Raw genomic sequence first — 12,340 nt, forward strand, 5'->3', positions numbered from 1 at the left:
GGCCGGGGCAGCTGACCTCCCTCAGATGCAGCTTGCTCTGCAACAGGCCTCCCCACAAGGTTTTTGCACAACTCAGTGGAGCTTGGAAATTCACCAACTCCATCACACTCTGCCAACAGAATGTAGGCTGAGACTGGCACCCATGCCAAAGGGAGCCCCAGCTTTGAATATTTGGCCAGTTCCTGGGCTCTGTTTTCCTGCTGGCCATTACCTTACGGCTTGTTTCTCACCAGCTGCTTTTCTGCTTTTCTTCTTTGGAAGGCTGCAATCTCCACTGGTTGCAGGCCATGGCCCACTTGCCTGCGGGGCAGGAGAGACACAAAAATAGTTAACGAAGAGAGTGTGGCAGAGAGGGGCATGGGAAGATGCTAACTAAGTGTGATCTCCACTTACCCATCTTTGCCCACTGATGGAGGCACGGGAAGGGGCTTCGTGAAGCCTTCTTTTCCAACCAGCCAGAAGGTCTCTTCTGTGTCTTTGCCCTTATTATAGAAAATACGGAAAATCTTAAACGTGCTATAACCAATCTTCCTAAAGAAGTCCTTGTGGTCAATAAGGTGCAAACATTCTGTTTGGCTCAGAAACTGCCTCTGCTTTCCCCTTATCACCACTCCCTGGAGTCTTCCTTCCTACACGGCTTCTTTGCCATATATACCTAAGGCTCAGACAAGCTCCATAAGCTGCCACAGTGGCCAGATGAAAAGCGAACAGCATTTCAAGCTGTCATCCAGATGTTTTGTCTACCCGCTGCCACGCAGCTCCATCTTTGGGAATACGTGGATGTTTTGCTTCATAGCAACCAAACATCTGTACGTTCAATCAAAGATTCCGTTTGTCATTTTTGCCATGATCTTTTGGAATTAGGCAGCCCATTGTCTTTTGTATCTAGAGTACATACGTTCAGAGTCCACCTCCATCCCCAACACTCCACCATCCAATGGCCCTCACAAAACCCAAAAAGGGAATAGAAATGGAAAGCACGCCATGCAACTTTGATCTTAAGCCCAGGGCATCCTGGCTGCTTTGAGAAGTCTGCATTTCTGCAATGTTCTTTTCTTCCTGCCAAGGGAGTCTTACAGAGAGAGACCCCGGGGAGGCCTCCACCTACAGCCCCATTAGTTGACTGTCAAGAACCACAGGTCTGAGAAGAGGAAGGGAATGTAAACTCAAGTTCATTGCCCCAGAGCCTGAGTGATGACCTCAGAAGAGTCAAATTTTCTGCCTCTGCCCTGTCCTCCCCTCTTTCCAATCAACCCTCCTCAACAATGTGGTTCTCTCTCCTCCTTTCAATTCTCTTTTCTCTGTCCTCTCGTTTTCCCCAATCCGTAAGGAAAAAATGTGTTTACTAAGACTGAGAAAAGTAATGGGATGTGTTTCCAACTCATTAATCTGAAATATGGTCTCACTCTTGGCAGATCTCATTTGGAACAGTTCTAAATAGTTTAACTTAGAAATTCCAATTAGGTTTGCCCCCTTTAAATATCAAATCCATTATTCTCTATTTTACATCACATATATACATCCCTTAACAATCACGACAACAACCATAATAATAATTAGCACATTTAATTGGAGAATCACAAAGCATTTCGCAAATATTTGGTTCAAGGCTCTGAACGAGCCCTCCATGAGGCGAGTAGGAAGAGAATAGCACAACAGCCCAACCTCCATGAACAGGCAACCAACCCACCATAAATCTAAACCTCAAATAATTGGACTGTTTGGGGCCACTCTGTTTCCAGAAGAAGTGAGCAACTTGAAAATATGCTCCCATCACTCATTCTTACATTGATTCCACCCTTGTTGTGTCAGGGCTGGGAATACAGAGATGGCTCTGTCCTTAAGGAGCTCACAGTGTAATTAAATAAAAACAATTATCAGGCCATGTCTTGGGCCCTAAACAGAAGCCCAACCTTTCTGCCTCCTCAGCTCTTTGTTTTCCTTACAGAACCTAGTACAGTGTCTCGTACAGAACAGGTGCTCAGTAAATAGACTGTTCCATTAACTGGCACTCTCATTCCTTGAGTACCTTGGAATACTCAAGGTGTCGTTGGACCTCATTTTGGTAAAACATACTCTCAAAACTTGACCCCAACCCCCAGCCATAGTTGACTGTTTTTCTTGAGCTCTAGGGGCTATCAGGACAGCTTGCCAATCCCCAAGGGAGATTTGCAGATGCCAGGATTGTCTAGATCTTTGGGTGAGTCCTGGGACATACTGGCATGCCAAAACTAATGGTTGCAAAATAGGATGGAAGTGTTATGGACTCAGGCAAGCTTCCAAATCAAAGAGTATGCTGGGGAGCTCCAGGGGCTCTCTGAGGTTTTGGAGCCCATCCAGGAGAATTCTTAGAATCCTAGCTCTCTGTTTACCCACCCTACTTTCAAAAGTCTGATGAAGGTGGGGGGGGGGAACAAGTATGCAACAACTGAAGCCTAAAGCGAACTCTCTGACTCAGTATCAATCCCTAGGCAGTCCCAGAGACCTCCCAAATAATAGCACCTTACTTTGGCCTGACACTTTTAAGATACTTTGGCACCTCCTGTCTTATTTAATCCTCACAAAAACTGTGGAAAGTAGGTTTATTATTAACCTCATTCTGCAAATGGGGTCCCTGAGGTTTATGGTGATAAAATGACTTGTCAATAAGCAGGCATAGCTGGGACTTGAACCCAACCCTACTAGACTACAAATTTTATTTATTTATTTTTTATTATGACTTTGCTATATTTTATTGAGGTAGAATTGACATACAACATTATATTAGTTTCATGTGTACAACATAATGATTCAATATTTGTATATATTGTGAAATGATCACAACAAGAAGTCTAGTTAACATCTTAGACTCCAAATTTTAAGTGTTCTTCCCTCTACACTGTATAGCTTTTCCAACACACTGGAGTCAAGGGGCAGGTCTAGAGGCCAAAAAGCAACTGCGGGGAATTTTAAAGCTTGTGATTAATGATCTTCCTGATAATCACAGGTCAGAAGAGGCCTCCATGTTGAGAAATGGAAGCACAGAGAAGATGAAGTTACTTGTCCAATGTCACACATTGAGTCATTGATGGGACAAGAATTACAGACCAGACCTTCTGACCTTCATGACTCTGTCAATCCAACTCATTACTTCTTAGCTCAGTTGCTGCTGTGTAAATGTCCACCTCTGGCAAGGACAACAGAAACCAGCTAAGAACAACCATTTGGGAAAATCTTTTCAGAATGTCAACCTACCTAAGAGGCCCTGGCAAATATATGTGATAAGCCTAGATACATACAAAGTCTCAGCAAGGAGCTTCAAACTTGTTAGGAAAACAGTAACTGAAACAAGACTCATTCATGTAAGAGAAGAGGTAATAAGATGACTTATCGCCAGGCCATTAGGAGAAAAATATTGAAAAAAGCAGAAATGGCCAGTTAAGCACTGATGATTCTGTGCCAGTATAGTACAAGAGGAGGTTGGAGTGGGCAGGGGAACAGCTTCCCAGAGAGTATGAGCTTCTTGTCTCCAAATGTGTCCTCCTCTAAGCTTCCTCATTTTGGTCTCTTTCTTTGTACCCCCCTCCCACCCAATTACTCAACTTCTCTGTGTTCTCCTCTCTCAGCCAATCCAATCCACATCTTTGATCCCACTAAAAGAAACAACTTAAAGCGTCATCACTCCAGTGAAGGAAATGGGATGGGGGGTAGAGGGGGGAAGAGTGTTGTTGTTACTGGATCCAAGCCTTGAGCTGAAGAGAAGAGGCTCTGATGGAGGAATTTTAAGCCTCAGCCAGCTGGAAGGAGAGGATGTTTTTGGCCATCAGCTTTGAAATCACACCTGGCTGGCCATCAAATGTAGTCCTTCTGACCCAGGCACTAGAGCGATTCTTGCTTTCCAGCAGCACAGTTTGGATGGGGGAGGGGGGGGGCGGGGGGTGATGGAAATGTTGAATCAGAATTTCTAAAGTGTGCTGGTGATGTGGTCTTATTGGGGATATATTGCATGCCCTCAAGGGACAAGGAATCTTCTGTCCCCAAGTCCCTACTAGGTAATAGCCAACACCTGCCTCTGGCGGGGAGGTAGAGGTACAGAGACAGAAAAGATCTCCCCTCCTCTCCCTTCCTTTCTGTGGGTCTTACTTCCTATCCTTATCCTTCTTTTCATTGGCCCTTCCTTTCCCCTGGGGCACCCTCTGTTCTTCTCTCTCAGTATCTCCCTCTCAATCTCTCTTCCTCAGGAGGCCCCTGCCACCCCAATAACCAAGGCCTGACATGGCCTTAGGGGAAGCCTCTCCCAGCCTCTTCCCCCAAATTCCCTGGGGTAGGGGAAACTGTGAAGTTGCAAAGGGCCCTTTTGAAGTAGTCCTGCTTTTGTATGTGAACCACCCAAAGATGTGATTGCTCCTGACTGGTATTTGGGGGGTAATAAAAACCATGGGGATGGGGGTGTATTTTTCCTTTTCAGTTTCAAAAGTGGCACCTCTTCAGCTCTTAAATTCTCTCTTAAATGAGGGAATCTGTGTCTAATAATACAGGCAGGTAAGTGCTTCAGGAAACCAAGCCACCTTTGTCCTCTTCTGCTGAGAAATGACCAAATATATAGAGGGATCACAAACGCCTTGGGTGATTTGATTCATTGCCTAAGTAATATCGTCACCCACATCCTATCTTTGCGTTCTCTGCAGAGGTGGGAAAGAAACCTCTGTCCCCTAATAAGTGACCCATCTCCCCTGCTAGAAGATATTAAGGATCTATTGGAAGGGACAAACTAGGACTAGCCATAAAGGGAATTAATTGATCAACTAGAACCAGGCCTTCTAATCTTTGACTTCTGAAATCCTTTTATATGTAAATTACCACTATTTGGGGTAGGCATGCAAATGACAGAAACAAATTGTGCATCATTCAGTGCCCGGATTTTGCTTTGCCCAAGAATAATCACTGAGGAAATAATTTTCATGGACAATGGTATCATAGAAAGACTACTGAATGGGAAGTCAGGCTTCCTGGGTTATGGCTTGACTCTGCTATCAACTGACTATATGACCCTGATCAAATTACTTCACCTTGGCAAATTACTTGGCCTTGGCTCTTCATCTGAAAATGGAGTTAAATTATCAAATCTCTAGAGTCTCTTACAGTTGGGACAACCAGGGGCCCTGGGGTACCCAGAGGAAGATGAAAAGAATCCAGTGGAAATGGTGAAAAAAGAAAAAGGAATATTACTATAATCCTGAATCCCAGATCGAGTGATAGTCTTAACAGAGAAAAGGCACTATAAAATGTTTGTCTTTCATCAGAACTGACTGGTCCTTGAGGAAAGACATAAAGCCTCTCTGTAAACAGGGGGTCAGTGTTGTGGATGAAAAATCAGAAAGGAGAGCCACCAAGCAGATGGATAGAAAACCCAAACTCCCCAATACTGTAGCACTGCCACATACTAAATGAAATGGAAGTTAGAAAATGTAAATAATAGTGCCGCTCACTGAAATGCCAAATTCTGGGCAATTTTTTAAGAGAGAAAAATGCAACTCCTAGTCAGAAAAATGCAGAGGGATTTTAACGATCCTTCTCACTGTAGCCATATTTTAAAGGAATGAAAAGTGAGGCAAAAAGGAACAATCTTTTGGGAACCAGAAATGGAGCTGGAAATTCTGCCCAAATTATAGTCAGACACCCAGGTAAACTCTTTCAGCAGACCATGACCTCTCCAGGAGCAGGTATGTCCAAGTGGTTTGACTCAAAAAACAAAAGGACATTATACCTTGAGCTCTGTCCTTCCTCGAAGCTCCACTTCATAGCCTTCACTCAGGGTTCGAAGAATTGTCACCGTGCTGTGACTGACGTGAATGCGATAAGCTGTAAAAGCAAGAGAGGCATGACTTTGGATCTTTTCAGGTAAAATCAGTGAGAAAAATATTAATGTAATAAATGCCCCCACTTCTAAATGAACTAGACCCTAAACAAAGTCCCTGAGAGAGAGAGAGAGAGCTTTAGTTAGAGTTTCACAGGAGGAGGGGAGGGAGATGGATGGCCTTCCTCACCAGGCCAAACACCAAATAAAACATTAGCTGTAGCACTTATCAGCCTCCTAGACACTATCTCAGATGAAAGACCATGAATAGAAAGGTGTTCATTCAACTTGAGGTTTGAGATGAAGAAAAAAGCAACCACTACTTTGCTCTCAGCTGAAGCGTGACCTCCTCTGAGGGAAGTTAAGCTTCAGCAGCCACTCTCACAGGCTGCTGCCGGGACTGAACCCCCAAGGTTTGCACATCCTACTTAAGAGGCAAAAGGGTGTCTCTTCCATATACATCCATCCAACTGTCTTTCAATATTGCTGAACTTAAAATAAAACATCAGTGAGAAATGTCCCAAGACCTCTGCCGACATTCTGTGGTGACTACATCTATAGCTGTCCTTTGGGTGGGTGCCTCTAGCTGTGTACACACATGAATGGATTATTTTACAACTAATAATCCCAACTTGGGATGAGAGCTTTATATGAGGAACTATGACTAAAACTTCTTTTTAGAAATTAAGTGTAATTCTTTGGTGAAGAACAATCATTTAACTGAGGTAGGATCCTTAGCTGTCCTGAAAACTGTCATCCTATGAAGTAAGACCTTGTTCAAGTTGTGTTCAATAAAAGTCCAAGACAGTCTCACACACACTTGAGAAAGTAATTCTTTTAGAATCTGTGTAGCAAGTCATGGCTGAAAAGAACTGCAAGAAATTTCTGCTGTGTTCTACAATGACTTTCCTCCTCTTGACAGCTCAGTATTGTTTGTATCTTCCTCACTACCTCATGGTCACCCAAAACCTCTGCTCCAAAAAGCTTGTCCCATCCTTAAAATTCACCTGGTGTGTCCCTAGCCAGCCCTATGTGTGACATTCCACTAGCATCTTGTTATGAGGGAACATTTCAGTAGAATAATCCTACTGATGGGGAACGCACAGCTCAATACAGAGAGATGGCTCATTCCAACCACCGTCCAGTTGTGTGGCAAGGAAGATCACTCCAGGGCTGGGTTACTAGTCACTTCCACTCCAGAATCAGTAGATTCAACTGAGCATAGAGGAGGTATTGATGAAATTGATTTTTTTAAAAAATAGACCTATGACACGTCCTAGTCTCACATCCAACATGAAGTTAGTCTACCTCTTTACAGATCTTCACTCAGGAGTGGCGCTTAATGTCGTATTTCAGTCACAGTCATTAGCTTCCAGAAAAGCTCTCTAACCAGTTCCTGTAGTGCAGAGACCACATATGTATGCTTCTTTGTATCCCTCACAATGCCTTCCTTGCATAGTCAGTGCTTAATATACACTGCTGTGCATGATTCACTCCATTTTCTCCTTCCTAGCTGATCACTGGACAAGGTGCTGCCTGAATCCGAAAATTCACTTTCTGCTCTCAACTCTGTATTTCCCACGTGAAATGTGTGGAGTGAGTTTCCCTGGTGAAGACCAGAATATGACTTCAGTGTTCTACAAGCTTACATCAGTCCAGAGTACTGTGCCAAATCTGCATTGCGTTTCCATGATCAATTTCACTTCATCTAGGATTGCACTTCCAGAGCAAAGTTATATGCGTGCAGCAGTTCCTGGATGACTCCTTCCATGGCCTCTGCCATATCTGTGGAGTTCGAAGACTTTCCCAGATGTCAGAAAATTTATTCTGACAACAGCTTCTAAGTTCCATGCTGCCTCCTTAATCATGGCTGCACAGGCTAGATTGACTAAGACTGGACCCATTGTGCAAGGCTGTTTCCACACATGAGTGATGAGGAGGGGGTCAGACAGGGCACCACCTACTGTGATATAGGCCACCATCATCAGGGACTTGTTTACGTATACTGCTGACGTTTGGGAAGAGCTTGTCTTGCTTAGTAGCTGCCAGAGCCAGCGCTGCTAAGGGCTTAAGTGTTTTTTTTAAAATGTAAAATCCATGAAAACTATATATAGAATCTATTGTGGTTCTTGATGCTTTTTTTATACTAGCTTGAACGAATCGCTTTGCTCAACCATAATATAGGTAAAGCACATTTTGATTCTGACATTGCCTTAATAGTAGCAGGAAATAACCAAGGAAGAGTTGCCAGCAGCGCACAAATGACATAATGGTTTGTACAGTTTTCTTCTCAAAGAGGTAGGGAGAAATGGTATCTTTGATACCATGCCTGTTTTGGTAGAAGCTAAGAGTTTTATATACAGGCAAGTTGAAATTAATTATTTCAGAATTCCAAGCTCCTCAGATTGAGGGATTATTGCTAGCTAAACTTGAGGGCGCTATTTGATGAAGCCAGGACTCCTGGGGTCGTAACGAGTTCAAAAAGAGGACTAGAGCAGCAAACAGCAGCTGGCTGGGAGACAGCTGGCTCTGGGTGTGTCTCCACAAACTAGCTGAAAAACTGAAAAATGTCAGTCCCTTACCTATTTCCTTTTTCAATATGACGCTCCCAAACCCACCGGGTTGGCCAATTTGTTCCTTTACCCAAAGGATTTTTTTGAGTTGTTTTGATCAAATTGTCTGGCTGTTTCAGCGTCACCTAGCTACAGCTTCACGTCTAGAACAACATCATGTTCAATCCAACATCACCCCCTGCTGGTTTGCCATTAGAGACCAAAATAATGTGTGTTAAATCTTCATCTTCTCAAGTTATCTTTGATTTTTCTTTGAAACATTAAAACATCTCTCTGCTCTCTTTCCCCTCTCTTTTTTAAGAAAATATTTATTTATTTATTTATTTTATTTGGCTGTGCCGGGTCTTAGTTGTGGCTTGGGCGGTTTTTAGTTGCGGCACGTGGGATCTTTAGTTGCGGCATGTGGGATCTAGTTCCCTGACCAGGGATCGAACCCGGGCCCCCTGCATTGGGAGCGCGGAGTCTTAATCACTGGACCACCAGGGAAGTCCCTCTTTCCCCTCTCTTGAGGAAGAATCACTTTGTCACTAACAGGAGGTTACCATCCCATCCATCCCTCTAGAAGTACTCACGTAACCCTGTTGATTCCATCCGAGAAGCTGTGTTCACAGTGTCTCCAAATAAGCAGTATCATCTGGGCATGGTGAGGCCCACCACTCCAGCAGCAACCGGCCCTGTAGAGTAGCAGGCAACTGGGAGTATAGTCAACAGGTATGCATCCAATGCTAATAGAGGAACACTGCCAAGGGAAGGAATGCAGCTGCATAAAAGAATAAAGTTGCCACTAAATAGCTCTGGGCATCTGAAGGAAGTCTTACAGTGAGTAATGAACTCTTTGCCCTACCAGAAAGCAAATTTATAACAATGAAGAAATGATTACCCTTCTGATTTATACCTTTGTTCCAAGTAACAGTTACACCCAAGATGCTTATATCTGTCAACAGGGACAAATAAGCATTAAACCCAATCAGAAAAGCCTGGGCAGGGATTCAGGATCCAAACATGTTTGTTGCAAGGGAAAAAATGTGACTCTTTCTTGTGCCTTAGGGTTGGAAGGAGGGATCTCATAGGGCTGTCTCCCAAATTGTGTCTATAAAGAGAATTATTGCTAAGACAGTTGGAAAATCTGAAAAGAAGTAGAGTTGACATTCAATCATTTGTGTTAGGGGCATGGAAGAGTAGTATATAAAGATAATCTGAGAATACTTTCTATTTGCCCTTAGAATGGTTTTTGTTCTTACATTTTAATACGATCATGTTAAGTGTTCAGACAGTGAACATTACTTGAAAAAAATCTCAGCAACCATACTGAAAACCTAGTTCAAGATGATCTAGACATTTCTCCACCTTCACCTTTCTGGTCTCTGTTCTGTTTCTATGTGAAAAGTGGTCAGCATTATCTTTTTGCTGTTTCCTGAATTAGAGAAAATAATTAAGTGTTTTTGCTTCAAAAAGTTCTTTCTGAACATTAATTTTTAAGAATAAAAGTAAATAAAAGTAAATAAAGTTATGTTTCTCATTTTAATTCATTTCTCACCCATTAAGAAGCATTCATTAAGCCCTGAGCTAGGCACCAAGGGGAATAAAAAGTGTAGCACATGGTCTCAGTTCTCCAGGAGTTTATAATCTAATTGAAGAGAAGAGACTACCAAACTGGAAGCAATTAAGCAAAAACCCAAGACAATGTATGGCTGAGGCAAGATAAATGGCACAGGCAGAAGTGCTCTAATAGTTTAGAAAATGGGGGAGGGGTTGCTTATTAAGACCTGGTTCAGTCAGAAATGGCCCAATGGAGAAGGTAAGATTTGATTTGGATCTTCATGGGGGGTAGGATTTGAGTAGGAGAAAAGGGACATAAATCAAAGGTTTGTGGTTGGGACTGAGCATGGAATTTTGGGAAGCTCTTAGAGAAAGCAGTCTGCTTAGTTCAGGTGCCTAAGGAGAAACTAGAGACAAGGTTGGCTATTGGGTTGTACAAGATGGCGGACCTTGAATCATTAGAGAATTTTGAGCAGGGAATTACATGATGAAAATCCTTTTTCTTTTTTTTTTTCTCAAGTCAGTGTATAGAACGCGTCGAAAGGGGAGAAAGTAAAACCAGGGAAAACCGTTAAGTGTAATAGCAGTAATTCAAGCACAAGGTTGTAAGTACTGGAAAGGAGGTGATGATGGACGGAGGGCAAAAAGGAGTGATAAAAGAGAGACATTATCAAAGGAGATGTGTTGACTGTCTGATTGACAACCATGAGGAAATTGGCATGGGCTTACGAGCTTACACTGGTTTGTGGGAAAAGATGACTTGAAGCTTTAGATATGCAGAATTTGAAGTAATGGTGAATCATCCAAGAAGAGATGTGCTGAGGGGGGTTGTTGATGTGAAACTGAAGCACAAATGGGAGAGGAAGGCTTTTCTTTAAAAGAAAAATACTGAAAACCTGCTATGTGCTATGCATTCAGGATACAAAAATGAGTAAGATCTGGTTCCTGCCATCAAGGAGCTTACAGTCTAATGGAAGGACAGGCAAGCAAACACAGATATGGTGATGACCATGAGAAGGATGTATAGAAAGAAGCAAGAATGGAAGCAAGAAGATGCTATTGCAGTGATCCAGGCAAGAGATGCTGGTGGCCTAGACTTAAGTAGTGAGAGTCAAGAAGAGAAAGACAGAATCAAGAAATACTGTAAAGGGGCTTCCCTGGTGGCGCAGTGGTTGAGAATCTGCCTGCTAATGCAGGGGACATGGGTTCGAGCCCTGGTCTGGGAAGATCCCACATGCCACGGAGCAACTAGGCCCGTGAGCCACAACTACTGAGCCTGCACATCTGGAGCCTGTGCTCCCAAGAGAGGCCGCGATAGTGAGAGGCCTGCGCACCGCGATGAAGAGTGGCCCCCACTTGCCACAACTAGAGAAAGCCCTCGCACAGAAACAAAGACCCAACACAGCCAAAAATAAATAAATTAATTAATTAATTAAAAAAAAAAAAAGAAATACTGAAAAGGTAAAACGTTTAAGACTGGAATAACTAGGTGAATGGTGGTGACACCAACTGAAATAGAAAATAAGTACAGGAAGAGGAAGCTGTTTATGCGGGAAGAAAATCATTCTGTTTTGGGTCTGTTGAGTCTGAGGTCTGTGTGGAACATTCAAGTGGAAATGTCAGTAGCAAGTCTGACATATAGGGCTGAAGCTTAAGGGAGAAGACCGGTGCTGAAGTTGTAGAGTTGGAAGTCATCAACACACAAGTGGTAGTTAAACCATAGACATGGATGAGATGATGCAGAAGAGCATATAAGGGGAGAGAAACAGTGGATGAAAGACAGAACCCTGAGGCATATCAATATTTAAGGGACAGATAAAGACAGAAGAGATTATCAGACAATGGTAGAAATGGAAGCCAGGTTGGAGTGGGTTGAGAAATGAATTCGAGGTCAGGACATACAGAGAGCAAGGAGATCACAGCTCAGAACTTTGCAGAAAATGTGGGAGCAGTTAGAGAACAGGGATTGCTAAGAGAGCCAGTAAATGAAATGGAGAAGAAGAATTCAGAGAGTGACGAGCAGGTCATAAAAGCCAATTGAGGGAGAATCGTCAAGAATATCAAATGCTGCAGGGATAAGGGCAGACTAGGACTGGGAAAAGTGGTGAGGGCTAAAGCCAGATTGCAAAGGGGCTAAAGAGGCAATGGATAGTGAAGAAATGGCATGATAAATGTCAATCATTCTTCTACAAAATTTGGTAGGAAAGGGAGGAAAATGATGGGAGAAGAAAAGGAACCTAGAAGAACAAAGCAAAGATAAAGAGGAGGGGAGTAAAGAGGGGAGCAAGAAGCTAGTAGGTGAGAGACCTGTGAAGATACCTGTGAATGTGAAGATAGGTGGAAAGGGTACAATGAAGGGGAGTCCTGAAGACGTTCAAGCAAGTGAAGAGGC

The 12,340-nt window shown here is 43.1% G+C and overlaps 1 protein-coding gene across 1 annotated transcript in view; it reads right to left on the reverse strand.

Moving 5' to 3' along the window:
* Positions 1-212: 212 nt before the first annotated feature.
* The window catches only part of GUCY2F (guanylate cyclase 2F, retinal), a 92,194-nt gene continuing 80,066 nt past the window's right edge, over positions 213-12,340 (reverse strand). The window contains 4 exon segments of the mRNA XM_061178197.1: positions 213-300; positions 394-482; positions 5,747-5,841; positions 8,982-9,083. Coding sequence (XP_061034180.1) covers positions 213-300; positions 394-482; positions 5,747-5,841; positions 8,982-9,083 — 374 coding nt within the window.

Source organism: Eubalaena glacialis, chromosome X (genome assembly GCF_028564815.1).
Source record: "Eubalaena glacialis isolate mEubGla1 chromosome X, mEubGla1.1.hap2.+ XY, whole genome shotgun sequence".
Classification (NCBI taxonomy): domain Eukaryota; kingdom Metazoa; phylum Chordata; class Mammalia; order Artiodactyla; family Balaenidae; genus Eubalaena; species Eubalaena glacialis.